The 26146-nt window shown below is 35.6% G+C and overlaps 1 protein-coding gene across 4 annotated transcripts in view; it reads right to left on the reverse strand.

Moving 5' to 3' along the window:
• SBF2 (SET binding factor 2) overlaps window positions 1-26146 on the reverse strand; it is a 464799-nt gene that overhangs the window by 165635 nt on the left and 273018 nt on the right. For all 4 annotated transcript variants that reach the window (XM_036859910.1, XM_036859912.1, XM_036859909.1 and 1 more), the window contains exons 14-16: window positions 19474-19678; window positions 14057-14166; window positions 12533-12682 (exon numbers count right to left, since the gene is read on the reverse strand). In XM_036859910.1, the coding sequence (XP_036715805.1) occupies window positions 12533-12682; window positions 14057-14166; window positions 19474-19678 (465 nt within the window). The remainder of the gene's footprint in view (window positions 1-12532; window positions 12683-14056; window positions 14167-19473; window positions 19679-26146) is intronic.

Genomic DNA, 26146 nt, shown 5'->3' on the forward strand with positions numbered 1-26146 from the left:
CTGCGCGTCTGGAGCCTGTGCTCCGCAAGAAGAGAGGCCACAATAGTGAGAGGCCCACGCACCGCGATGGAGAGTGGCCCCCACTTGCCGCAACTAGAGAAAGCCCGCGCACAGAAACGAAGACCCAACACAGACAAAAATAAATAAATTAATTAATTAATTAAACAAACAAACAAAAAACCGCAAATGAGTAAAAACAAAAACAAAAACAAGGTCTGTTTTCACTTAGTTAAGGTTGGGGTTTTTCAATAGCAATTGTTATTTAGGAAAAATAAAAATAAAGATCCACAAGTTCCCAGAATTTAAGTTCCTGATCTAAACTTAAATTTAGCTATATAGCACCTATTGCCACAGTTTTTGAAGAACACAGTGTATCAGTGACTTAAAGGCAAGAATAAAAAAAAAAAAAATTAGATTTAGGACTCATCTTTCAAATTACGAGCTGTGTGATTTGAGAAAATTGCTTAATTTCTTTGAGCCTATTTCCAGAGGGTAGTAGTGATTGTGGATGACCCTGTTTCAAAGCCAAAAGAAAGCTGAGGTTGTCTGAGGCAGTCAGAGGAAGAGAGGTACCCAAGAAGGAAAAGGACAGAATAATTATGGATGCTGACTAGATGGTTCTCTTACAAAGGGCGTGGAGAATGAAAGCAGAGTTGAGGAACAATGGTGGGGAGTAGGAACTGACTTTGTTTAACTGACCCCTTCTGCTTAGGTCATCCTTCGCAAGAGGTAAACCAAAGAATGACAAAAGAAAAACAACGTGTACATGGTGAAGCTTGTTGACCGAGAGCTTCGTTATAGCATGACCTGGTTGCGCTGTTCTGTTAAGAAACTCTTATCTCAGTATTTTTAGTAAAATCTTTTCCTCTTTGGCTGATCACATTTCTCAGAGAGCTGTCTTCCAATGTCCTGCTTGAGGGAAGGCCGCCAGAGTTCTAGGAGCTGAAGGGGGAAAGTTGTCGACTGGTATTCTTAATATCTGACACTCACTTTACTCCCTTGTTTGCAGCAAAACAGTGTTTCCCTCAGCCAGACATAGTGTTTCCCTGGCCTGTTTACGCTCTGTCTCTCTCTCTCAAAAATAAATACACAAACCAACCAACCAACCTCTAATACTCTGCCAGGGTAAAGGAGAGGCAGCTGGCTGTTAACACGGAACTGGAAAAGATCTGAGAGGGGACTCCAACTGCATCTTAAGGAGACTTTCAACTAATCCTCTTTTTAATATTTTAGCTCCATCTTAACCTCCTGCTTTCAGCGATAACTTGATATCTCTAATTCCTGAGCCCTTTGCAGTTCCACAAACTGGGGTGCTTTAAGGCTTGTACAACTGTTAGTTAGGAAAAGTCTTTCTTAGGGCTGCTAAATAAAGGCACTCATCCATCAGCTTTCTAGTTTCTAAAATGTTGTTGCTGTTGTCTCCTATCCTGTTTTGCCTGTGGGTTTACACATTAAAAAAAACTCTTTACTTTTGTTTTAGTGGGTTTTGGGGTAGCAGCTGAGGTTAAGTGTATGTATTCAATGTTCACTTTAACCAGAAGTTACTCTATCTACTTATCTCATCTCCTACCACCTTTCTATACTACACCTGGCAACATGGAAATATTTTTTAATTTTCAAAAACACAGGTGCTTTCCATACTTCTTTTTTCTACTAGCAACTTCGTCTATTTGGAACACTCTCCCTCCCAATCCTTGTCTGACAAGTGCCCTCTGTGACCATCTCCTTCTCACTCTAAACCCAGTAACCTGTAACAGCATTCGTAGCACTTTTTCACACACCTCTATCAGTGCATATTCCACTATATTATAAATACCGGTTTACCTGTGAGTTTTTCCTTCTAGACTGTGAACTCCTTAAGAACCAAAATGATATCTTAATCATCTCAGTATGTCCAGTACCTATTACAGAGACTAGTACATGATAGAAATCAGTAAATGTCTGGAGGAAGAGAAAGGAGGAGAGGAGTAAAATACATACCCTGCTCAAGCAAAAGATGTATTCTACTGATTAATATACTCTTTTTTTAAAAACTGAAGTACAGCTGACTTACAATATTATGTTAGTTTCACGAACACAGCAAAGTGATAGTTTAATATATATATATATTTTTTCTTTTTCAGATTCTTTTCCATTATAGGTTATTACAAGATATCGAATATAGTTCCCTGTGCTACACAGTAAATCCTTGTTGTTTATCTATTTTCTATATAGTAGTGTATATCTGCTATCTCATACTCTTTATTTATCCCTCCCCCCTTCCCCTTTGGGAACCCTAAGTTTGTTTTCTATGTCTGTGAGGTTTTTTTAAAATTTTTATTTATTTATTTATGGCTGTGTTGGGTCTTTGTTTCCGCGTGAGGGCTTTCTCTAGTTGCGGCAAGCGGGGGCCACTCTTCATCGCGGTGCGCAGGCCTCTCTTGTTGCGGAGCACAGGCTCCAGACGCGCAGGCTCAGCAATTGTGGCTCACGGCCCTAGTTGCTCCACAGCATGTGGGATCCTCCCAGACCAGGGCTCGAACCCGTGTCCCCTGCATTGGCAGGCAGACTCTCAACCACTGCGCCACCAGGGAAGCCCCTGTCTGTGAGTTTTGTAAGTTTATTTGTATTATTTTTTAGATTCCACATATAAGTGATATCATATAGTATTTGTCTTTCTCTGATTTATTTCACTTAGTATGATAATCTCTAGGTCCACATGTTGCTGCAAATGGCAATATTTCATTCTTAATTGCCAAAATATACAAAGAGCTCATACAATTCAATATCAAAGAAACAACCCAATCAAAAAATGGGCAGAAGAACTAAATAGACGTCTTCAAAGAAGTCAGACAGATGGCCAACAGGCACATGAAAAGATGCTCAACATTACTAATTATTAGAGAAATGCAAATCAAAACTACAGTGAGGTACCACCTCACACCGGTCAGAATGGCCATCATCAAAAAGTCTACAAAGGGTGTGGAGAAAAGGGAACCCTCCTACACTACTGGTGGGAATGTAAATTGGTGCGGCCACTACAGAAAATAGTATGGAGGTTCCTTAAAAAACTAAAATACAACTACCAAATGATCCAGCCATCCCACTCCTGGGCATATATCCGGAAGAGATGAAAACTCTAATTTGAAAAGATACACGCACCCCAATGTTCATAGCAGCACTATTTACAGTAGCCAAAACATGGAAGCAACCTAAGTGTCCATTAACAGATGAATGGATAAAGAGGTGGTGTATATATTCATGGTCAGAGTGCCAGCATGGTTGAGTGAGGGCCCTCTTCAGGGTTGCAGACTTCTTCTTATATCTTTACATAGTGGAAGGGGCTGGGGAGCTCTGCTGGCTTTCTTCTGAAAGGGCATTAATCTAGTTTGTGATGTCTTTACCTTCATGACCTAATCCCCTCCCAGAAGCCCTACCTCCTAATACCATCACCTTGGGCACTAGGTTTCCAACATATGAATCTGGGAGGATACATTCAGAACACAGCACTTAACAAAATTCTCAAATTTGCTACCTCTTACATAGGAACTGGTCATCAGCAGTGCTTGAGTGTCCTTAGAAACGTGTATATTGTGGAAAGTTTGGGGTTCCAGAAGATAAGCCATTTTTCTCATACTTTTAAACCTCTATGTGGTTTCCTATATTATTCAGAGCCCTTAGACTAAGATGCCCAATATAAGAATCTATCCAGTAACCAATGGAATTTTATAAAAAAATTTTGTTGGTAACTAGAATTTTCAGCCTTGACAAAATCTGAGGCTTGACTGTGAAGCCTCTCCTCTTTAATAAGGCAGGACCCTTGGTTACTTTTGGAGATACTGACCACTGCCAGTTGAAGTCATACTAAGCCCACTGTTGAGTAGCTTGCTTGCTTATTTATTTATTTATTTATTTATTTAAGCAAGACTTTCTCAATGAAGAGAAAGCCACTGATTCACTGATTCACATTCTGGCACAAGTTCCTTATCTTGTCACAGACTAGTACTTTGAATAGCACTGTGTTAGACCATCTCATTATATCCTCCATGTATCTTAACTTCTCTTCCATATTTTCCATCTTCTTGTCTCTCTCTGCTCCACTATGTGTAATTGCTTCAGATCTGTATTCCAGTTCACTACAAGTCTCTCACTGCATTTAGTGTGATGTTTAACCCATCCAATGAGCTTTTTGTAATTATGTACTTATTTCTTTGTTTACTTATTTTACCCAAATAATTTCAAATATATCTCAAAATTGAAAGTATTTTACAGTGAACACCTGTATACTAACCACCTAGACTGTCATTAACATTTTACTATGCTTGCTTTATATCATTTAGCTATTCATCTACCTATCCTTTAACCCATCTTATTTTTAGTGCATTTCAAAGTAAATCACAGACATCAGTTATACTTCCCCCTAAGTACTTTAGCATGCATATCATTAGAGGTCAATATTTGTTTATAGGTTCTTCTTTTGCTGTATAATTTACATACAATAAAATACACAAATCTTAAGTGTTCACTGGGTTTTGACAAATATGCCATAATGTTTTTGAGATATATCTATATACGTGGTTGCACGTATCATTAGCCTGTTTTTGTTTTTTTTTTGTTAAATTTTATTTATTTATTTCTTTATGGCTGTGTTGGCTCTTCGTTTCTGTGCGAGGGCTTTCTCGTTGCAGCAAGTGGGGGCCACTCTTCCCTGCGGTGCACGGGCCTCTCTTGTTGCGGAGCACAGGCTCCAGATGCGCAGGCTCAGTAATTGTGGCTCACGGGCCTACTTGCTCCGCGACATGTGGGATCCTCCCAGACCAGGGCTCGAACCCGTGTCCCCTGCATTGGCAGGCAGATTCTCAACCACTGTGCCACCAGGGAAACCCTAGCCTGTTTTTTATCGCCGATTAGTATTACATTGTATGGATATATGGTAGTTAAAGACAAAAACATTCTCTGATTGATGGGCACCTGGGCTGATTCTAGTTTCAGGCTATTATGAATAAAGTTCCTATGAATACTTTTGTATAAGTCTTTTAATAGTCATATGTTTTAATTTTTTTAAGGTAAGACCCAGGAGTGAAATTATTGGATCATAGTTTAGGTATATGCTTAGTTTTATAAGAATCTCCCAGTCTTTTTTCTGAAGTGATTGCACCAGTTTACATTCTCAACAATAAAACCTGAGAATTCCAAGTACTTTACAACCCTGTCAACATTTGGTATTGTCAGTCTTTCTAATTTTAGCCATACTGGTGGTTATATAGTACTATCTCATAATGGTTTTAATTTGCATTTCCCGGATGACGGATACTGAGCAGTTCTTCATGTTTTTATTGACCATTCACATATCTTATTTTGTGAAGTGTCTGTTCAAACTGTCCATTTTCAAAGGCTGGTTTGGCTTCTCCTTATTAAGTTGTAGGAGTTCTTTATATAAACATGACATCAGTTCTTTGTCACGTTTACATTTTGGGAATATTTTTTCCTAGTCTTAACTATTCATTTTCTTAATGCTGTCTTCTGAAAAGCGTAAGTTTTAATTTTGATGAAGTACAGTGACCTTTTTTATCTTTTTTGGTTATCACTTTTTGTGACCTGAGAAACTGTTGCCAGTTATAAAGGTTATAAGTGGCAATAAAGATTCAATTAATTATTAAAAAAAAGAGAAACTGTTGCTCATTCCCAAGTCATGACTCTATTCCATGCTTTCCCCTAAAAGCTTTATTGTTTTATATTGTATGTTTATGTCTGTGCTCTACCTCAAGTTAATCCTTGTGTTTGATGGGAGGTAGAGGTAGAGGTTCACTTTTTTTCCATATGGATATATTCAGTTATTTCAGCACTATTTGTGGAAAAAACTTTCTTCTCCCTATTGGATTGCTTTGGTGCCTTTGTCAAAAATGCCATAAATGCGGGTCTCTGAGTGCTCTTTTCCACTGATCTATTTGATATGTCAGTTCAACACTGTCTTGATTACTGTGGGTTAACAGTAAGTCTTGAAATCAGGTAGCGTTAAGTCCTCCAAATTTGTTCTTTTTCGAGATTGCTTTCGCCATTCTAAGTCCTCTGCATTTCCACATAAATTTTAGAATCATCCTGTCAATTTCTAGAAAAAATTCCACTGCAATTTTTATTGGGATTTCATTCAGGCTACAGATTGATTTGTGGAGAACTGACATCTTAACGATATTAGGTTTTCCCTAGCCTTTGAGTTTTTACTTTACTGATTATATAATCTAAACTTACCCGGCCATTTTTGTTAGTTTCTTGTTATTTGTTTATTTTGTATTCAATCCTTTATTTATTTATTTTAATTATTATATGTTCATATTGAATAATTCCAATATATAAAGACTTTGGGGGTCTCAATCTGCTGTTGGTTGTTTCTGTTGACACTATTTCATATTGGCTCATTTCTTTGGTATTTGGTCATTTTAAAATTGTGAGTTTATATCTTACTGAATTTTATCTGTGGGAATCCTGACTGCCTAAATTGTGGCTGCGTTATTCTAGAAAGGATTTACAATTGCTTATTCTGGAGGCAAGGGTGAGGGGCATGCCACTGAAGAGGGATTATTTTATTCCTCTTCCAGTGTCCTACCCTGATGTAAATAAAACTCTCAGGTTCAACCAGCTCTCTTTACAGAAGTCAAGGCTTAATTGTGCTCACAAATCTGGTTTCCCTACCTGCTAATAGCTCAGAATTTGGTTTTTCCTATTTGTCCTTTTCTTGAGAGTAGAGGAGGGGCCTATTATAGATTTCCTTTTCTTCTTGGGAAAAACTACATATCAAAATCATGGGGTTTTTTTGTTGTTGTTTCAATTTTCTAAGATCTATTTCTATGTTAGTGAGAGGGTACCTCATAACATGCAGTTTATTATAATGTTGGAAATGGAGGACTTTACTGGGTTTTTAAATTATAATTTACTGTGAAAAGGTCTTAGCTAAGATCTTGACACAAAAATCATATATCTGCTAAAATGAAAAGAGTTAAGGCCATGATTTTTTTTTTTTAAAGGAAAGTTTTTTTTCTTTTTTTTTCCCCCCACACTATTTTTTAAATATTTATTTGTTTATTTATTTTTGGCTGTGTTGGGTCTTCGTTTCTGTGTGAGGGCTTTCTCTAGTTGTGGCAAGCGGGGGCCACTCTTCATCGCGGTGCACGGGCCTCTCACTATCGCAGCCTCTCTTATTGCGGAGCACAGGCTCCAGACGCGCAGGCTCAGTAGTTGTAGCTCACGGGCCTAGTTGCTCCATGGCATGTGGGATCTTCCCAGACCAGGGCTCGAACCCGTGTCCCATGCATTGGCAGGCAGATTTTCAACCACTGCGCCACCAGGGAAGCCCCATGATATTTTTGAAGAGATTTATAGTAATCTCAGTTACAAAAAAACCTAAAATACGATCAGTTATTTGAGATGAGAAGATACATAGGAATAATCTATAATCTCTATAAACCAGTCCTTTAAAAAATTATCTTGGCAGTGAAAGAACCTGATAAACAAAATAACCCCTTGGCAGTACTCGTGTTCCATTTAATTTTCCCTTGAGGACAGGAAAGACAGAATAACTTCAAGATCACGAAAAGCAAAATTTACTAAAGTTTCTGAATCACTACCTAAAAATTGGTTCATTTAATGTTTCTATCTTAAAACACCAACACAGATGTTTGGCCTCTCTGCCTTGAAATTCTATGCTTTTGTAAAAAATGTTCAGAATGTCATGTTAAATCCCCACAAGTAACATTGTTGCAACAAGAATATAAATATTAATAAATCCCAAGTTGGTAATAAATAACCCATTAAAATAAGAGTATCACATGTGAACCCATTTATAACTGAAAAGAGCCTCTCTATAATGTTAAACAACAGCATATGCTGGAAGGAAGACAGGATATATTTTTATTTATTTATGAAATAGTGAATTCTAAAATATTAAGTGTTCATCAGTACAGGTGTATCTGGAAACAACACCAACAAAAAAAACGCAAGCTTTTTTACCCCCAGAATATGATTATTCAAATGAAAAGGAATATTTTTGTAACCCAAGGGTACCTGGCTATTCTATAAGTAATTACTAATTAGTATATGCTAAAATTAAGTTTAGAGAAAGCCTTATAACTTAGTTCTTCAGTTAATTACAGCACATAAAGTACAAATGGAAAAAAGCTCCCTAAAACAGTTTTTGTAGTTTTATCACCAGTTATAGGGAATCAGGAAATTACCTAACTTTATGGCTTCTGGTGACCTTGATCTATTAATCAAATTCCTTTGTTCTATATAATGACAGTACCAAAGTAACTGTAAGAAAGTAACAAAAGTAGTAAAAGACGTGAGTTTTTTTAGGGTAAATTTATTATGTCTTATTCTTCTCATAAAGGTCTGATAATTTCCTTCCTACAAAAATGAGAATCATTTTTTAAGTTATAAAATATGCTTGCTATATGTTTTATATAATTTAATTATGCTTGTGTGTATGTGTGTGTTTCAAGCAGAGAAAAGTTTAAATGGAAGTCAAAACTCTTCTATCTATGCCAGAGATAACCATTATTAAGGATGTAGTATAACTATCCTTCCAGATTTTTACCATGATATACATACATACATATATGTAATTTTAGGTCAAAAACAGAATTATATCTACTTTATGTAACTTCCTTTTGCCCACCTGGCAATACATAACAGAAGTTTTTTCATATGGGTACATATTATAGAGCTACATATTATAGCTCTACATATTATAGAGCTACCTCTTTCTATTTAGTAACTGAACAGTATTCCAAAGAAGAGTTCTACCATAATTAGATTAATCAAAATCCAAATGGTAAACATTTAGGATGCTTTCAATTTTTGCTATTATAAACTATTACAGCTAGTCTCTTATGCTCTAAAGTAAGAATGTATTTCCAGTAAAGGTGAATCATCTCCTATCTTGCCAATCTGCTTAAACAAGATTACATTTTTGATGCTAGATTTTAAGTTAGAATTTCTGAAAAAGGTATCACTTGAAATGGGTTTTAAAAGATAAATATGCCCTGCAAAAAAAATGTAACAGTAGTACCCTAAGACATTAATGTGTATAAGTTATAAGATTATAAATAATAACGATACAATTAACACCCATATACATAGTTTGAGAAATAGAGTATTACCATTACCTTTGAAGATCTCTATGTTCATGTCCTTCCCCTCTGTCTCCCAGAGGTAATTTTCTTCAATATTTTGCTTATTATCCCTTGATTTTCTTTTTTCCCAGATTTATTGAGGTGCATTTGACAGATAAAATTATAGTATACAATGTGATGATTTATATATGTACACATTGCTTTTCTTTTTAGTTTTAACACATATATTCTATCCCTAACTTAAATAACTCTAAATAATATATTACATGCTTTGAATTTTATATGAATGAAAGCATATTGTAATTGAATTGCCTTTTTATTTTTGCACAAAATTATCTTCTTTAAGATTCATCCACATTGTTCCTTATAGCTGCAATTCATTCATTATCTCTGCTAAATAATATTCTAACATAAGAAAATAGCACAATTTATCTATACATTCTACTGCTGGTTGGCATGAGTTGTTTCCAGTTTCCTGCTATTTCAAACAATGTTCCTATGAACATTTTTGTGCGTATCTCTTGGTGTATGTGGGTAAGATCTCCTCTAAGAGTGGAATCACTGGGTCATAGAATATGTTCATATTCAGCTTTACAAGAAAATCTTTGTACCATTTTACACTCTAACAAGCAGAGTTTACATGCTCCATTTGTTCGATAACTTCACCAATACTTAATATTATCCAATTATACAATTATTACAAAACAGTGAATGTAAAATGCTATCTCATTGTGGTTTTAATTTACATTTCTCCAGTTATTGACATAGATCATCTTTTTAAAAAATGTCATTTTATTTATACACTAATTATCCAAGTGGATTTCCTTTTCTCCAGGATACTTTAAGTCTCTTGCCCATTTAAAATTTGGGTTGTCTTTTTCTTATTGATTTGTAGGAGCTTTTATAATCTGAGTACTAATCAGTTGGTAGTCATATGCTCTGCAAACATCTCTCACTCTGAAGTTTACATTTTCATTCTCTTTATGGTATTTTTGATGAAAAGAAGTTCTAATTTTAATGTAGTCAAATTTACCAATCTTTCTTTCTAACTGAGGTAAAAGTGGTATATAACAATATTTTCTTTTAAGAGTGGCACTATTTTTACCTTGTTTAACAAATCTTTCCCTCCCCCAAAGTCATAAGGCTATGTCATTTATTCTCTTTGAAAGACTATATAGGTTGGCTTTTCATATTTAAGTATTAATATTTAATCCACATAAAACTGATTTTAGTGTATAGTGTGAGGTATCGGTACATTTTTCCTGTACATGGTTCATTATGTGTACATGGTCACCCAACTGTCCCAGTACTAGTTATTGAATTTTTTACCTCTTTGTCACTAATCTGAAACACCAACTCTGTCATAAATCACATTTCCAAACATGTGTACATCTGTTTATAAACTCTAAATTCTGCTCTACTGGACAATTTGTTTATGATTGTGCCACACACTGTCTTAATGACTACAATCTTAAACTAATTAAAAAATTTCTTAAGTGTTGTTGAGGTATAACTGACAAGTAAAATGGTAAGATATTTAAAGTGTGCACTGAGGTGATTTGATATATGTATACATCGTGAAAGGATTCCCACAACTCAGTTAAATGACACCTCTCCTTACATATTTATCTGTTGTTTTTTTTTTTTGGTGAAAACATTTAAGTTCAACTCTTTTAGCAATTTCAGTTATATAATAAAGTGTTACCAATTGTAGTCCCCATGTTGTACATCAGATCCTCAGGCCTTATTCACCTTATAGCTAAAAGTTTGTACCACTTATCGACCTCTCCCTATTTCTTCCACCTCTCAGCCCCTGGCAACCATTTTCTACTCTGTTTCTAAGAGTCTGACCTTTTTTTTTTTTAAGGTTCCACATATAATACCATGCAGTATTTGTCTTTCTCTGTCTGGCTTATTTCACTTGGCAGAATGCCTTCAAGTTTCATCCACGTTATTGCAAGTGGTAGAATTTCCTTCTTTCTCATGGCTGAATAATATTGCACTGTACTGTGTATATATACCACATCTTCTTTATCCATGTATCCACTGATGGACATTTAGGTTATTTCCACATCTTGGCTATTGTGACTAATGCTGCAGTGAACATGGGAGTGCAGATACTTCTTCAATAGCCTGTTTTCATTTCCTTTGGATATACCCAGAGTGGAACTGCTGGATCATATGGTATGGTTCTATTTTTAATTTTTTGAGGAATCTCCATACTATTTTTTATAGTGGCTACACCAATTTACATTCCTACCGACAGTGCACAAGGGTTCCTTTTTCTCCATATCCTTGCCAATACTTATTATCCCTTGTGTCTTTGATAACAGCCTTTCTAACAGATGTGAGGTGGTAACTTGTGATTTTGATTTGCATTTTCCCGATGATTAGTGACATGGAGCACATTTTCACTTACCTTTTGGCCATTTGTGTGTCTTCTTTTAAACTAATTTTTGATATGTGACAAGGCCAATTCCCAGGCTTTGCCATTTGTTTTAGGAGTATGTTGGTAATTCTCAGACTTTTGCTCTTTCTGTTGGGATTCTGATGGGAATTGCAGTAACTCTATAGATTATTTTCGGGAGAACTGATATCTTTATAATACTGAGTCTTCCAATCCATGAACATGGTATATCTTTCCATTTCTTTAGGCCTTCTTTCATCCACAAATGTTATTATTAATTATACCCTGTAATTCTCACTTTCCAATCTACCAGAATTTAACATGCATTTTACTCAGTTTCTCTGGAGTCCGACAGATAGTCTTTGAAATCTTAATATTTAATCACATTTTTCTCTTTGTGCAAAAAGTTTAAGAAAGAATTTTTGCATCACCTACAAAGAATACGATGCCAATGTCACAGGGACAGGATAGGGAAATCAGATTATTTTTTTCTCCTAAACTGTGTCCTCATTATTGTGTGGGAAATTTATCTCTGTAAGATAATACACGTATGTTGAAGCCGCCTGGAAATATTTTTTTTGTGCTTTACCTACACAAAGTACTTAGTAAACACTTAACTGAGTAATTCATTTATCATTTGGATTACCCACCATTCATTGCCCTCTGCTTTAATAGTACAACTGAAAACTGACTGAAAAGGGCTGACATGAATACAGACATTAAGTAATATACAACTGAATGTTTTAAAGATGACTTTTCATTTTCAGAAAGCTTGCTTATAGAACTAGTAAAATAACCTAATATTTTTCAAGAAAAAACAAAGACAGAATAAAAAACTCTTAATATTTACGCCAAGTAATACATAAGTGTTTCTGACAGAAATGGTATGGATATTGGCTTTTCATCCTATTAGGTGCAGAAGGCTCAAGAACCTGATATATTGGTAATTGCTGAATCGCCTGGAAAAATAAAAAGTATTCTCAAATAAGAAGGATAATCTGAAAGAACTAAAAGTTACCTGTAGAGTACAGTTCATCATCCTTATTATGTAGTCGAACTGTTGATGGTCTAATATTGCCCGGTTTTGCTGAACATGTAAACCCAGCTCATCAGTGAGACAGTGTCTTGCTGCCTTTCCTTTAAGGGCTCTCAGTGCAGCAGGAAGAGTCTGAGGACAAGAGAGGAAGACATGAACAAAAGGTACCACTGGAAAAAACGTAACTTTCAATCACGCTGAAAACTCACGTGTATCCTATAAACCATTTAACAGAGTTATTAGTAGAATTAAACTGCTAGAAAAGAGTTGATGTACAGTTAAGGACAGCTGTAAACAGATGGATTTATAGTGATTTTTTTATTTGTAAGGCAGCATGAAAATAAGTAGGACTAGTTTATGTGATACATTTAAAAACATTAAACTTCATTAAAAAAAAACTCATCAAAATTGTGGTCACCAAATTAACTGTTGCTTCAGATTATGAGTCAAAACCACAGACACCTAGACACATTCTTTCAAAAACTGGTCACGTCTCCATGGCAAGAATAGAAGGAAAAATTAAAATGACAAGAATCATCGGTGATTTTATACTTTTAAAGTGATTAGCAACTTAATCACTACTCAGTTTTAATTTATGACTGGAAAATTCTACAATCTCTTCTTATTTCAAAAGCATAATTAAGAAGGAAAAAAACTCAGAGCAACAAACAGATATCTCTAGGTGTATGTACTAAAACTCTTTCACTTCATCACCCACAAGAACACGTCTTCCATTTCACCTTTAGGGCTGAATTAATTTACTTTACATAAAGTAATAATTTAACTTTGAAAACCTAAAATGAGAACAAAGGGGTAAATAAGAAGGAAGAGAAGAAGACTGAGAGTAGAGGGACCTAATATTGTTACAACGGGTACAGGAAATAGGCTGTGAAAGCTGAAAGCAAGAGAAGCAAAAGAAAGTCTGTAACACTTCAACCATAAGAAAAAAATGGATACCAAAAACACTGAAAATATAAAGAGGCTTGAGGTCATTTAGTGCAAGGGTAAAAACTTTATTTTACATGTTTTACTAGCCCCTTGTAATAAATGTTCAGAATTATGACGAGTCACTAAGGAAAGGTTACATATGTTTAGTATGTTTTATTAAAGAAGGCAAGAAAATGTGCTTTAACAAGGCACATTTAAATGAATACCACAATTTTTATAATTCATTACTTGTTGTAACTAGATTCTTTGTAATAAATAAAATTATATTTTAAATGTTAAGTTTCTAAGTAATATGCCAAAATAGAATTAATGAACAATGTTTAAAAGTTCCGGGGGGGGGGGGGAAATGACTATCAATACTTCTCTGGTTGCCATATAATTAGGCTTGGCTAAGATTTTAAATCTTAGACACTGTTCATTTAAAATGATCAAAACAATGAAAGGATACTTTATAAGGAAAAGGGATTGAATCAGAGGAGCGGTCAGTAGGCAAGCTAAACATAGAAATCTGAAAGGGATGTGATGAATGCTTACTTGGGAAAGATGGCATTTTATTACCTTTTCAGTCTCCAATGTTTTATTTTCAAATATGAATGAGATGCAGTTTCTAACAACTTCCAATCTCTGTGCACTGTTGAAAACTGTTGTCACCTTATCCATTATTGAAACTAGTAAAGGAGTATAAGGAAAACACAAATTAAACTCCTTCAGCAATTACAAAAGGGGAATATTACTGTTTACAGTTTATGACTCTGTTTACATGACCAACACTTAAGCGTTTTTTTCCCCTTGTTACATGACACTGAAAGTATTTCATTTCCTCACTTTGATTACATTTTTAGGTTGTGAAGTGGCAGGCTAGTCAATGGGTTATTTAGGATAATTTCACAGGATAGATTCTAACACTGTACTTAACTCTTATGCAAATTAATTCACATTTACATTGCTCAGTAAAATTTTATTAAGCAAAGGTAATAATTTTTCCTTTAATTGTAAACAAACAGATAAAAAAATGTTTTGCATACAAGATCATGACAAAAATAGCTAACACTCATATGTAAGAGGACTGACTACTAACAGAAAAAGAAGTTGATATTTCTAACATATTACCAAAGAAAAACCACACACCACAAAAAATTAGGTTCTGCAAATCTGAGTACAGGTGACCTGAAGAAGCATTGCACACAAAGAGAAATGATCATGGCCAAAGAATTGCTATACAAATTTGGGAGAGTCACTTCTCAGTTCTGTGAACTTAGTACCTGTCAACTTTACAAGGTTGGATAATTCTAGTGTACTACATAGGCTTAAATTACTTAAAATAAATTTAACTTATTAAAAGAATATTAGAAAGATATAAATTAAAGCAGTATTTGTCAAATAAAAAGTACAATTTCACAAAGAACTACACTATATAATTTGTACAAATGAGGTAGTATCAATAATTCTTAAGCCTTATATTTTATGGCTGCTCTTACCTAACAAGAAAGACCACCATGTCTTACTCTTAGCATTCCTTTCATTTCATCAATATGAAACTTTATATCCTTCAAATAATTTTTTAAACTTTTAAAAATCTTGAAATAATTATAAGCTTACAAAAAGTTGCAAATTAGTACAGAGAAGATCCATGCACTTATCACCTTCCCCCATGGTGATATCTTACATAACTACAGTGCTTTATCAGAATCAGGAAATCAGTCTTACTTGGTTTTTACTATAGTTTTCTTGAAATCACTTAAAATCATGTAAGATTAACATTAATGACCATGACTGTAAAACAGATTATTTCATATGACTTTTCTGTCTGAAATGTGCATTCTTAATTTTGCACTCTGGTGCTTCCCACATGTGTAGGTCAGTGGCATAGACTGAAACTGAAATTGATCTATATTTAGAGTAGAAAACTTCTTAGTCTCCAAATAAGACCACATGCTTTATTGAGAGAGTAACATCTTTAACCTATGTTTATAAAATTTTAATTCTAAAATCTTTTTAGCAGCATTTTAAATTTTCTTTAGGATGAACCATTAAAAACCCCACATTTTCTTATAATGAATCTGTTTACCATCTGGGAATTATTATTTTCCTTTGGAGACTATGACTTAGTTCATTCCCAGAAGAAAGTTCTTCACTTAGAGTTACTGATGTATCAGGCATTGGCCAAATCCCCAGTTGTGGCATTCTAATACTAGCTTTCTAACATTTGATAACAACTCTGGTTTATGGGTATTTGACCTCCCAGGGCTTCCTTCCCAAGGCTTTGGCTTTCAAATGTTATTTCTAGCATTTGAATAGTGTTCATCATCACTCTGGCCCCTCTGAGGAATAGCTGGAAACTAATTAACCTCTCAAAATGTGAATGGCTCTTAAAGTGACAGAGCAATTCTACATTCATATTAAATGGGTATCATGTAAAATGAAACATTCAGACCTTTTAATTTTAATACAAGGGAAATCCTAATTCTGATCAACTCAAATGAACCAGAAAGTTGGACAGAGGTCCCTGTATTCGTCTTTCACTCATTCATTCATCGTTCATTTGTTCATTCATTCATTCATTCTGGTTTTACAGGAAGTGCATGCAGGGACAAATACTGAGTCATGTGTACCTCTCTGACTGACTACAATGAGACATTCCATATGCATCTAAAAAAAGAATTTGATGATTGAAAATGAAGAAAGTAAAGAGATTATACAAAAACAATATTGAGACAAGGCTACAATTCAAGCAAATTAAAATTTAAACCAACTTCTAATCTGTTCATGTGGGTATTTAAAGAAAGCATTCAACTAGCTCATGGATATTAAAGTTAAATGACCAAACCCTTCAAAAAATAACTACCCTAACATGTCTACTTCTCCTCCATCTCTTCTCTGTGTGAAAGTACAATCAACACTTAAGTAAAAGCTGTTAATACTTAGGGAAATAATAGCAAATTAACATTATTAAGTAAATAATAAATAATAAGTAATATTAACATTACTATATAACATAAATGTTAAGATACATAAATTATTACTATTACAACATAAACATAAATAATTAATAAATAATTAAACATAAATAATTAATATATTATTATCCTGGAATTTTAATAATAAAATTACACACTTCCAAGTATGATGGAACAGTTTGTAACAAACCGGAACTCCCACCAGGAACAATTATAAAAGTAAGATAAAATGCAAAAGCCATCTATTTAAATATATCAGAGTGCTACAGAAGCACAAGGATTAGAGGACCTAAAATTCCAGAGAAAGGAAAAGACCAAAGAGGTAAGTTAACAAGCACATCCACTTTTTCCCTAAGAGATTTGCCAATATTGAGTACAGATAGGAAGCTGAGAATCTGGGCTTGATTCCAGCAGATGGCCAGGTTGACCAGCAAAGTTTCTGGTGAGAGCTGAACAGACAAAAGTGGATGTATGCTATAGTCCTGACGTAAACCTCTAAAAGAACAGTAAAAGTATATAAATAACAAGTTAACAGATATAAATTATGGAATAAAAAAGTTTATTAATCCAAAAGAATGAAAGAAAGCAGGGGAAAATGTAAAACACGAGGATCAAATAGAAAAAACAACCCAGTAAATTATATTAAAGCCATTACTGTACGAGTAATTATATTTATATAAATGAGCTAAATACAAGTAATATACTACAATAGTCAAACTGGCTAAAAAAAACCCCCACATGCTGCTTACAAGAGGCATACCTTAATTATAAGGACGCAGAGTTTGAAAATAAAAAAATAAAAAAAGATAAACCATACAAACACTAACCAAAGGAAGGCTGGTCTAGCTATATAAAACTCAAAGTACACTTTATGCCAAGAAGCGTTACTAGGGACAAAGAAGGACATTCCATAATGATAAAGGGATCAATCACCAGGATGCTATAATATTTGTAAATATATTTGCATACAATAAATCAATTTCAAAATACATAAAGAAAAAATGGACAGAACTAAAATGAGAACTAGGCAATTCTATTACTTATCATGGGAGACTTTAACACATCTCCCGCAATAGCTGAAGAAAAAGAAGAGATAAAAATCAGTAAAGAAAAAAAAAAGACAATGCAGATAATGGGAAAAAATATTTGCAAATTAACATGTTTCATAAGGGACTTGTATACAGAACATACAGAGACTTCTTAAACAAAAAGACAAATAGCTCAATTTAAAAATGGGCAAAGGATCTGAACAGAGGACACATTTTTTTCCAGAGAAGATATAAAGATGGCCAATAAGCACATGAGAAGATACTCTACATTAGTAGATGTGGAGAAACCAGAATGCCCATACATTGCTGGTAGGAATGTAAAATAGTGTGGTTGTTTCGGAAAATAGCCTGGCAGTTCCTCAAAACATTAAACACAGGCTTATCATATAACCCGACAGTTCCACTCCTAGGTATATACCTGAGAGAACTGAAAACATATGTCCACACAAAAACTTACACATGAATGCTCGCAGCAGCACTATTATTAGTAGCCAAAAAGTAGAAACAACCTAAATGTCCATCAACTGATATATGGATAACAAGATGTGATACATACCCATACAATGGAATATTATTCAGCCACAAAAAGCAATGAAGTACTATATATGCTACATGGATGAACCTTGAAAATATTATGCTCCATGAAAGAAGCCAATCACAGAAGATCACATATTGTACAATTCCATTTATATAAAATATCCAGAATAGGCAAATCTATAAAGACAGGAAGTAGATTACCGCCTAAAGCTGGGGAAGGAGTGGTTTTGGGGGTGGGGGTGGGGAGTAACTGCTAATGGCTATCGGTGTTTCTATTTGGAGGAATGAAAATGTTTGAAATTAGACAGTGAAAACGCACTCTGTGAAGATACTAAAAACCACTGAATTGCACACTTTTTTTTTTTCCTTGGCTGGGTTGGGTCTTCGCTGCTGTGCGCGGGCTTTCTCTAGTTGCGGTGAGCAGGGGCTACTCCTCGTTGCGGTGCGCGGGCTTCTCATTGCGGAGGCTTCTCTTGTTGCAGAGCATGGGCTCTAGGCGCGCGGGCTTCATTAGGTGTGGCACATGGGCTGAGTAGTTGTGGCTTTCGAGCTCTAGAGCGCAGGCTCAGTAGTTGTGGCGCATGGGCTTAGCTGCTCCGGGGCATGTGGGATCTTCCCGGACCAGGGCTCGAACCCGTGTCCCCTGCATTGGCAGGCGGATTCTTAAACACTGTGCCACCAGGGAAATCCTGAATTGCACACTTTAAATGGGTGAATTTTATGGTATGTGAATTACATCTCAATATAGCTGTTTTTAAAAAAGAGAAGATTCCACAGTAGGAGCAGTTCGGCTAATGGTTGCCCTGTGAGGGGTACTGAATGGAAAAGTGTTTCTAGGTATTGATAGTGCTGATTCTGGTTACATGAATTTGTTCACTTTGTGAAAACTCATCAAGCCATGCACTTCTGTTTTTGTGTCTTATATCCCGATAAAAGGTTTACTTTTTTCCTTTTAAGATTTATTTATTATTTATTTTTATTTATTTTTGGTTGCATTGGGTCTTAGTGGCAGCACATGGGATCTTTGTTGCGGCATGCGGGATCTTTCAATGCGGCGTGCAGGCTCTTCGTTGCAGTGCACGGGCTTCTCTCTACTTGTGGCATTCAGGTTTTCTCTCTCTAGTTGTGGCACACAGGCTCCAGGGTGCGTGGGCTCTGTAGTTGTGGCGCAGGGGTTCCAGAGCACATGGGCTCTGTAGTTTGCGGCACTTGGGCTCTCTCATCGAGGCACGCGAGCTCAGTAGTTGTGGCGCGTGAGCTCAGTAGTTGTGGCGCACGGGCTTAGCTGCCCTGTGACATGTGGGATCCCAGTTCTGCGACCAGGGATCGAACCCACGTCCTCTGCATTGGAAGGTGGATTCTCTACCACTGGACCACCAGGGAAGTCCTCAAAAGGTTTAGTTTTAAAACAAACAAATGGACAAATACATACCAACAGGTGGACCTGCGGGCACAACACATTTCTTTTCCACTCTTGAAGCAGGAGGTGCATTCTGGTTCTTGGCAAGATTTTCCTGTATTAATTCCTGTACCCGAGTTTCATTAATCTTTGGGAAAGGAAGAATATGAACTCGCAAGTGGGATCCTTCTGTTGGACGTGGAACTTTCTGAAACGCCATATGAGGGTTTGGATTTTCCTGCGATATCAAACATACGTAAAATGATTCCAAAGTTAAAAGAACAATGGCAGATTGTCAGCCAGAAAGACAGAAACTGAAATCAGAGAGATGAGACATTGTACATACATTCAAATATATGTCATAAAATATATAGAGTATTGGAATCTTACTTCTTACATGATTTACCAGCAGCATCTGATACAGCTGATCACTGTTTTTCCTCTTCAAGGAACACTTTCTTCACTTGGTTTCTAGGTCTTCTTGTTACATCTTTGTTTATTTTTCATCTCCCTAATCTCTTAACTATGTGAATACCCCAGGGCTCAGACCATGGGCCACTTTTCTATTTACACTTACTTTCTTGGTGATAACTTCCAGTCTCTTATTTTTAAACCATAAAACACCAATGATTCACAAATTTTTATCTCCAAATGAGCTTCCTCCTTAACTCCATACCTGTATATTCAACCACCTGCACATAGTGTTTCCATTTGGATTTAAAATAACATTGTAAATATATGTCCAAAATGGAGCACTTAATATTCACCTCCTCCAAATCTGCTTTCTACAGTCTTCCCCACTTCAGTAAATGGCATATTTATTTTTTCCAGTCACTCCGGTGAACAGCTTAATCATTAATGACTTTCTCTAATACCAAATTATCCATTCCTCTGCAAACCTTTTACACTTTGCCTTTAAAATATGTTTATAACTTGACCACTTTTCAATACATCTTGGTTCAAGCCAATATCTCTCATGTTGCTACAGAACAGTCTCTTAACCAGTCTCCCTGCTCCACCCTTTGCTCCTACCCTCACTCTATTTTTAACACTGCAGACAGAGTGATCTAGTTAAAGTATGTCAAATCATCACCTAACTACTCTGTTCATTCAAATAGCTCTTCATCTCATTCAGAGTAAAACCAAAAGTCCTTACAATAATTTACAAGATCTGGCTTCTCTATATGACTGTGCCCTACTACTGTTTCCTTCATTCATTCTGCTCCTGCTACACAGGCCTTCTAATTCCTGCCTCAAAGTCTTTACACTTAACTGTTCCCTCTGCCTGGAATGCCTGTCTCCCACCAATCTGTACAGCACCCTCTCTTTTCCTGCCATGTCTTTGCTCAAATGCCACCTTTCGTGGCCACCCTATCTAAAATGATACCCCCCAACACAGTCCCTATCCCCCTTACTATATTTTCCTTGTCACCTTCTCACATACTATAAATTCTATTTAACTTGTTTATTGTCTATCCTTTTCTCATTAAAATGACACTCAAGAGGACAGACATTTTGATCAATTAAAAACTATTTTTTAATCCTCTGCTGTATACATATTGCATCTAGAAACTGCCTGGCACATAGCAGGCACCCTAAACTACTTCCTACTGTATCTTAATGAGTGGGACACAATGTTGAACACATATTAGCATTGCAGTAATTAAATTAATTGTGTCAGCTAATATTTTCATAGACCCTTAGGGCTGGCATGGACTTTTATCCAGCTACGACTTAAGTAGAATTATATTTCAAATACTACGGGCAGAGTGGAATCCATCCTTTTTACAAAGTTCTCTAAAGAAGGCTGCTATACAATCATTCTTAGACCAATTCTTGCATTTATTCTTCTTTGCAACCAGAAAATTTCTTTTTCCTCCTGAACCTGTGTTATTCACGTTGTACATTAGGCTCAATACTGCCCTATACATTCTCTGGACAGTTAAAATGGCCAACTCTTATCATCTGCCAGAGCTGCTCCCCACAATTCTTTTTGGTTATTTGACCCAGACCCAGAAAAGGAAAGGTTGGACCACAGCAGATGATATAGGAAGCATATCTCAGCAATACAATGGAAATAATACTCCTTTAAGTATCAAAAGCCTGGGTTCTAGTTTTTGCTCTGATCATTATGTGATGCTGGATAAATAACTTTGCCTAAGTATATACAGGCATACCTTGTTCTATTGCACTTCACTTTATTGTGCTTCGTAGATACTAGGTTTTTTTACAAATTGAAGGTCTGTGGCAACCCTGTGTCGAACAAGTCTACTGGCACCATTTTTTCCAACAGTATTTGCTCACTTTGTGTCTCTATGTCATGTTTTGGTAATTCTCACAATATTTCAAACTTTTCATCATTATTATATTTGTTATGGTGATCTGTGGTCAGGGATCTTTGATGTTATTATTACAAAAAGATTATGACTTGCTGAAGGCTCAGATGATGGTTAGCATTTTTTAGCAAAAAAGTATTTTTAAATTAAGGCATGTACATTGTTTTTTTAGACACAAATACTATTGCACACTTAAAAGACTACAGTACAGTGTAAACACAACTTTTATATGCACTGGGAAACCAAAAAATTCGTGTGACTCACTTTATTGTGATATTTGCTTTATTGCAGTGGTCTGGAACTGAACCCACAATATCTCTGGGGTATGACTATACTTATGCTTTTCTTAAAAGGTTCCTGAGAAGGTGAAACCAGATTGAAAACTTGTTCTTGCCAAAGTGGCCCTCATACACACTTTGTATTTTCCCCTTATATCGTTAGCAAACACAGGAAAAAATAAGTAAATTCCTATGCCAAGTCTTCACAATCACCACTTTCTAAAACTATATGTTGAAAAAACTGTTCTAAAATTACACCTGGATTAACACCAATATCACTGGTCCAGAGTTTCTGAAACTGCCCTTTTCCAAAAGCAGTATGTTTTTTCTCTGTTCTTTAGGCACAATATCTAAGATACCTCGTCTTCTCAAAAGTTATAAATATCAACTTTCTAAAACCCATTGGGCAGATATTTCTTTCAGGAGGGGGAGGTAATTCATGCGGATTTTGAGTTCTGAATTATTTAAAGTATATTCTTCACTACTTCCATTTCTATCTATACTTATTTTCTTTATAATAAAATAAAAACTTTAAATATACTTCCTATGATGTAAATAATATTCATTAAAACAAATTTTAAAAAGTGGAAAAATAAAAGTAGAAATCTTCTTAGTGATGCCAGTATCTTTTCTAGTATATTTTCTCTCCCTCTCTCTTACTATATATTCTTCTCTCTTGCTCCAAAAATGACTTAAGGTGGTTTAGAAAAATAAAGATACACATATTGATTGCTTCTAATCAAAATTCTGTAATGTTACGGGTTCATCCTAAACTTTATAAGGAAGATGAAAGATCCAAAAATAGTCAAGGCAATTCTGAAGAAGAGTAAATAGAGAAGTCAGACTTTCCAGATATCAAAATTTATGCAAACCTTTAATAATTAATACAGTATGGTAATTGGTGTCACTGAAGGGTTAAAGGACTAATGGAATAGAGAAGCCCAGAAGCAGGACTATATGTGAAAATGTGACACAGACAGGAAGCACTATAATTCAGAAGGAAAAGTTAGACAATTCAATGAGAGAAGGTAATACAACAAAGTATTTTTAGCTCATGGTCTCTGATATCAGACTGCCTGGGTCAAATCCTAGCTTAGCCACTCACTAATAGCGTGACCCGGTACAGTATCAATTCTCTTACCACTTGGGTTTTAGTTTCCTCATCTGTAAGGAAGATAATAATATAGTATCTACTTCACAAGGTTCTTGTGACGGTGGAACAAGTTGTTATAGGAAAGCTTTACAACACACACACACACACACACGTGCGTGCGCACACACACACACACACACACACACACACTTCCCCAGAATAAATCTGAAAGCTCTTTTCCAAAAGTCTATATTCATTTGAAAAATGTTTAGTCACTGCATATTCTATGGCATGACACCATGCCTCTGAAACTAAAACCACCTCTTTCTCCCAGGGTTCCCATCATATCACCAGCTACTTATATTTTAACAACAATGACAACAATAATAGTACTCAATGAGGGTTTAAATAAAAATCACTTATTAAAGAAAAGATATAGCTATCTGTCACTAATAGTATTTTTTTTCTCATAAGCAATTTGAAATATTGTAAACCAAATCCGTACACAATTCAGAATAATAAGCATTCTAAAAAATGATTTTAAAACAGAGTTCAAAGCTGAGGCTATCCTTTAGCTGTACAGATAGTCTTCATAAAAATTCAGATTATGGGTTAAAGTTACTAAATGATAATATATTCAACTGTGTTTAGAAAATTCAAAAAAGACTCATGGTCCAAGATCTCCGTACTATTTGGTTTTCTGGCGGCCGTATCTGTACGCTGCTGCCCTCTAGCGGGCAGTATGGTAAATATAAAGGACCACATTCACCACCTCACACCCACCTTAGTCACATAATGACTTTTGAGAAGATAGCAGAAATGAGAGACATTTTAAGCCTCGTTGAACTCTGCATGTTCTTGGAAACATGCTATTATTTGTAACTCCAAATGCGTTTAGATCAGTCCCTTGAAGATTACTGAGCTCATTAAAAACCGCAGCCCAATTTCATTGTTGAATCTCCGTGTTGAAATAAGGAAATGCATTATTTTCCAACAGAACAAAAAAGCAGCCAAATATTCATCTTTGATTTTAGAGAAGTGCAAATATAAAGTAATAACCAAGGATTTAGACAACTACATACTTATGGTGAACATAATTCTGTCCAAAGCAACAAGAAAGCTGGCAAAATGTACTATCATTTAGAGGGGATTTTAAAGTTGGATAATGATTTTCAAGAAGTGGGCTCTGTAATCCTGCTTTTAGAGTATACTATAGCAATGGGAGGTATAATGATTTTCTCAGACTTGAAAAAATGACACACACACCATCTGGTCTGGAAACATGGATTTTTCTTTTCTCTCTCTCTCTCTCTCTTTTTTTTGGCAAGCTAAATGAGAATATGCCTAGGGCTTACAAAAAACAAGGCTGAGAAAGCACTTCAAATAAAAGCAAAGCAAAGCAAGACAAAACAAAACAAAAAGCCCCAAACCCTACTGGAAATTTAAAGTAGGCACACTGGGAAAAAAAATTTCTTCCAACACATTGGTCTCAGCAATGAATGACAAAATCAATGTGACCTTGTCAAGGGTTTACCAAGTTTCCCATATTAATTTAGGTATTTAATAATTATTTAATGTGCACCAATCATACCTAGACCTGTGTTACACAAATTCTTAAAAATCCTTTTGAATACAGCCAAAACCAATACTATCAATTGGACTAAATCGTTAAACACTGAAAAAATGTAACTGGACTTTTTAGAGTTGCCTGGCTGTGAACACAACATATGATGGAATGAAACACTCTCAATTTTCCATCCTCACAGGCCTTTCAATGATCACCTAATAGAATTAATGTCTCATCCTTAATACAAAGAAATTTGGTGTATGACTTCAATATGTAATGTGCTGGTTGCCCTAATTCAGGGTTTCTTAACCTTGACACTATTGACATTTTGGGCTAGATAATTCTTTGTTTGGTGGTGGGGGGCAGGGAAAAGTGGGTGTCTTGTATACTGTAAGATGTTTAGAAGCATCCCTGGCCTCTACTTACTAGATGCTACTAGTATACCCTTTCTAGTTGAGACAGCCAAAAAATGTCTCCAGATGCTGACAAATTTCTGGGGGGACAGAGTTTGCCCCTGTTAGAACAACTGCTCTAATTCATGACTCCAGATGGAGGCTTCATGGTCTAAGACAAGTCTTCTTTTTACAAGTACCAAGAAAGCACAAAGTGACTAGCTAGGAGAACTAATACTCTCACTCACCCGCTGGCATGCAAATTAAAGCCATAAAAGGATAAAACCACACACCTATTAAAATGGCTAAAAACAAAGCAAAACAAAAAAACAACTGAGGATACCAAGTGTTGGTGAAGACACAAAGCAAACAGAACACTCATATATTGCTGGCGGGAATGTAAAAATGGTATAGACTTAAGAAAACAGTCTGGCAGTTTCTTACAGAGTTAACATTTTGTTACCATTTTTCCAGTATCCTACTCCTAAATATTAACTCAGGAGAAATAAATATTCATGTTCACACAAAAACCTGTGCAAATGTTTAGGGTGGTTTTACTCATAATTGCCAATACTGTCCTTCATTTGCTCAACAGATAAATAAAACTCTGGTATAACCATACAATGGAGTACTGCTCAACAATAAACAGGAATGACATACATGCAGTGGCATGGGTGAGTCTGAAATGCATTATGCTAAGAGAAAGAACCCAGACTCGAAAAACTATTTCAGGACATTATGGAAAAAGCAAACACTACAGAGACAGAAAACAGATCAGTTGCCAAGAGTCTGAAGTGGCAGTGCGATGTGACTCTAAGGGAGCATTAAGAAGAAACTTGGGGCGACAGAAATGCTCTACGCCCTTAGTGTGGTGGCGGTGGCTGCAAAACTCATTCATTTGCCAAAACCCATCAAACCGCACGTTAAGAAGGGTAAATCTTACTACCTGTAGATTACACCACGGTAAACCTGACTGAAAATGGACAAGCAAACCAGACAGGGTGGAGGAAGGAAGCTGATTTTTACGCTTTGGGGTGGGG

Source organism: Balaenoptera musculus, chromosome 8 (assembly GCF_009873245.2).
Source record: "Balaenoptera musculus isolate JJ_BM4_2016_0621 chromosome 8, mBalMus1.pri.v3, whole genome shotgun sequence".
NCBI lineage: Eukaryota > Metazoa > Chordata > Mammalia > Artiodactyla > Balaenopteridae > Balaenoptera > Balaenoptera musculus.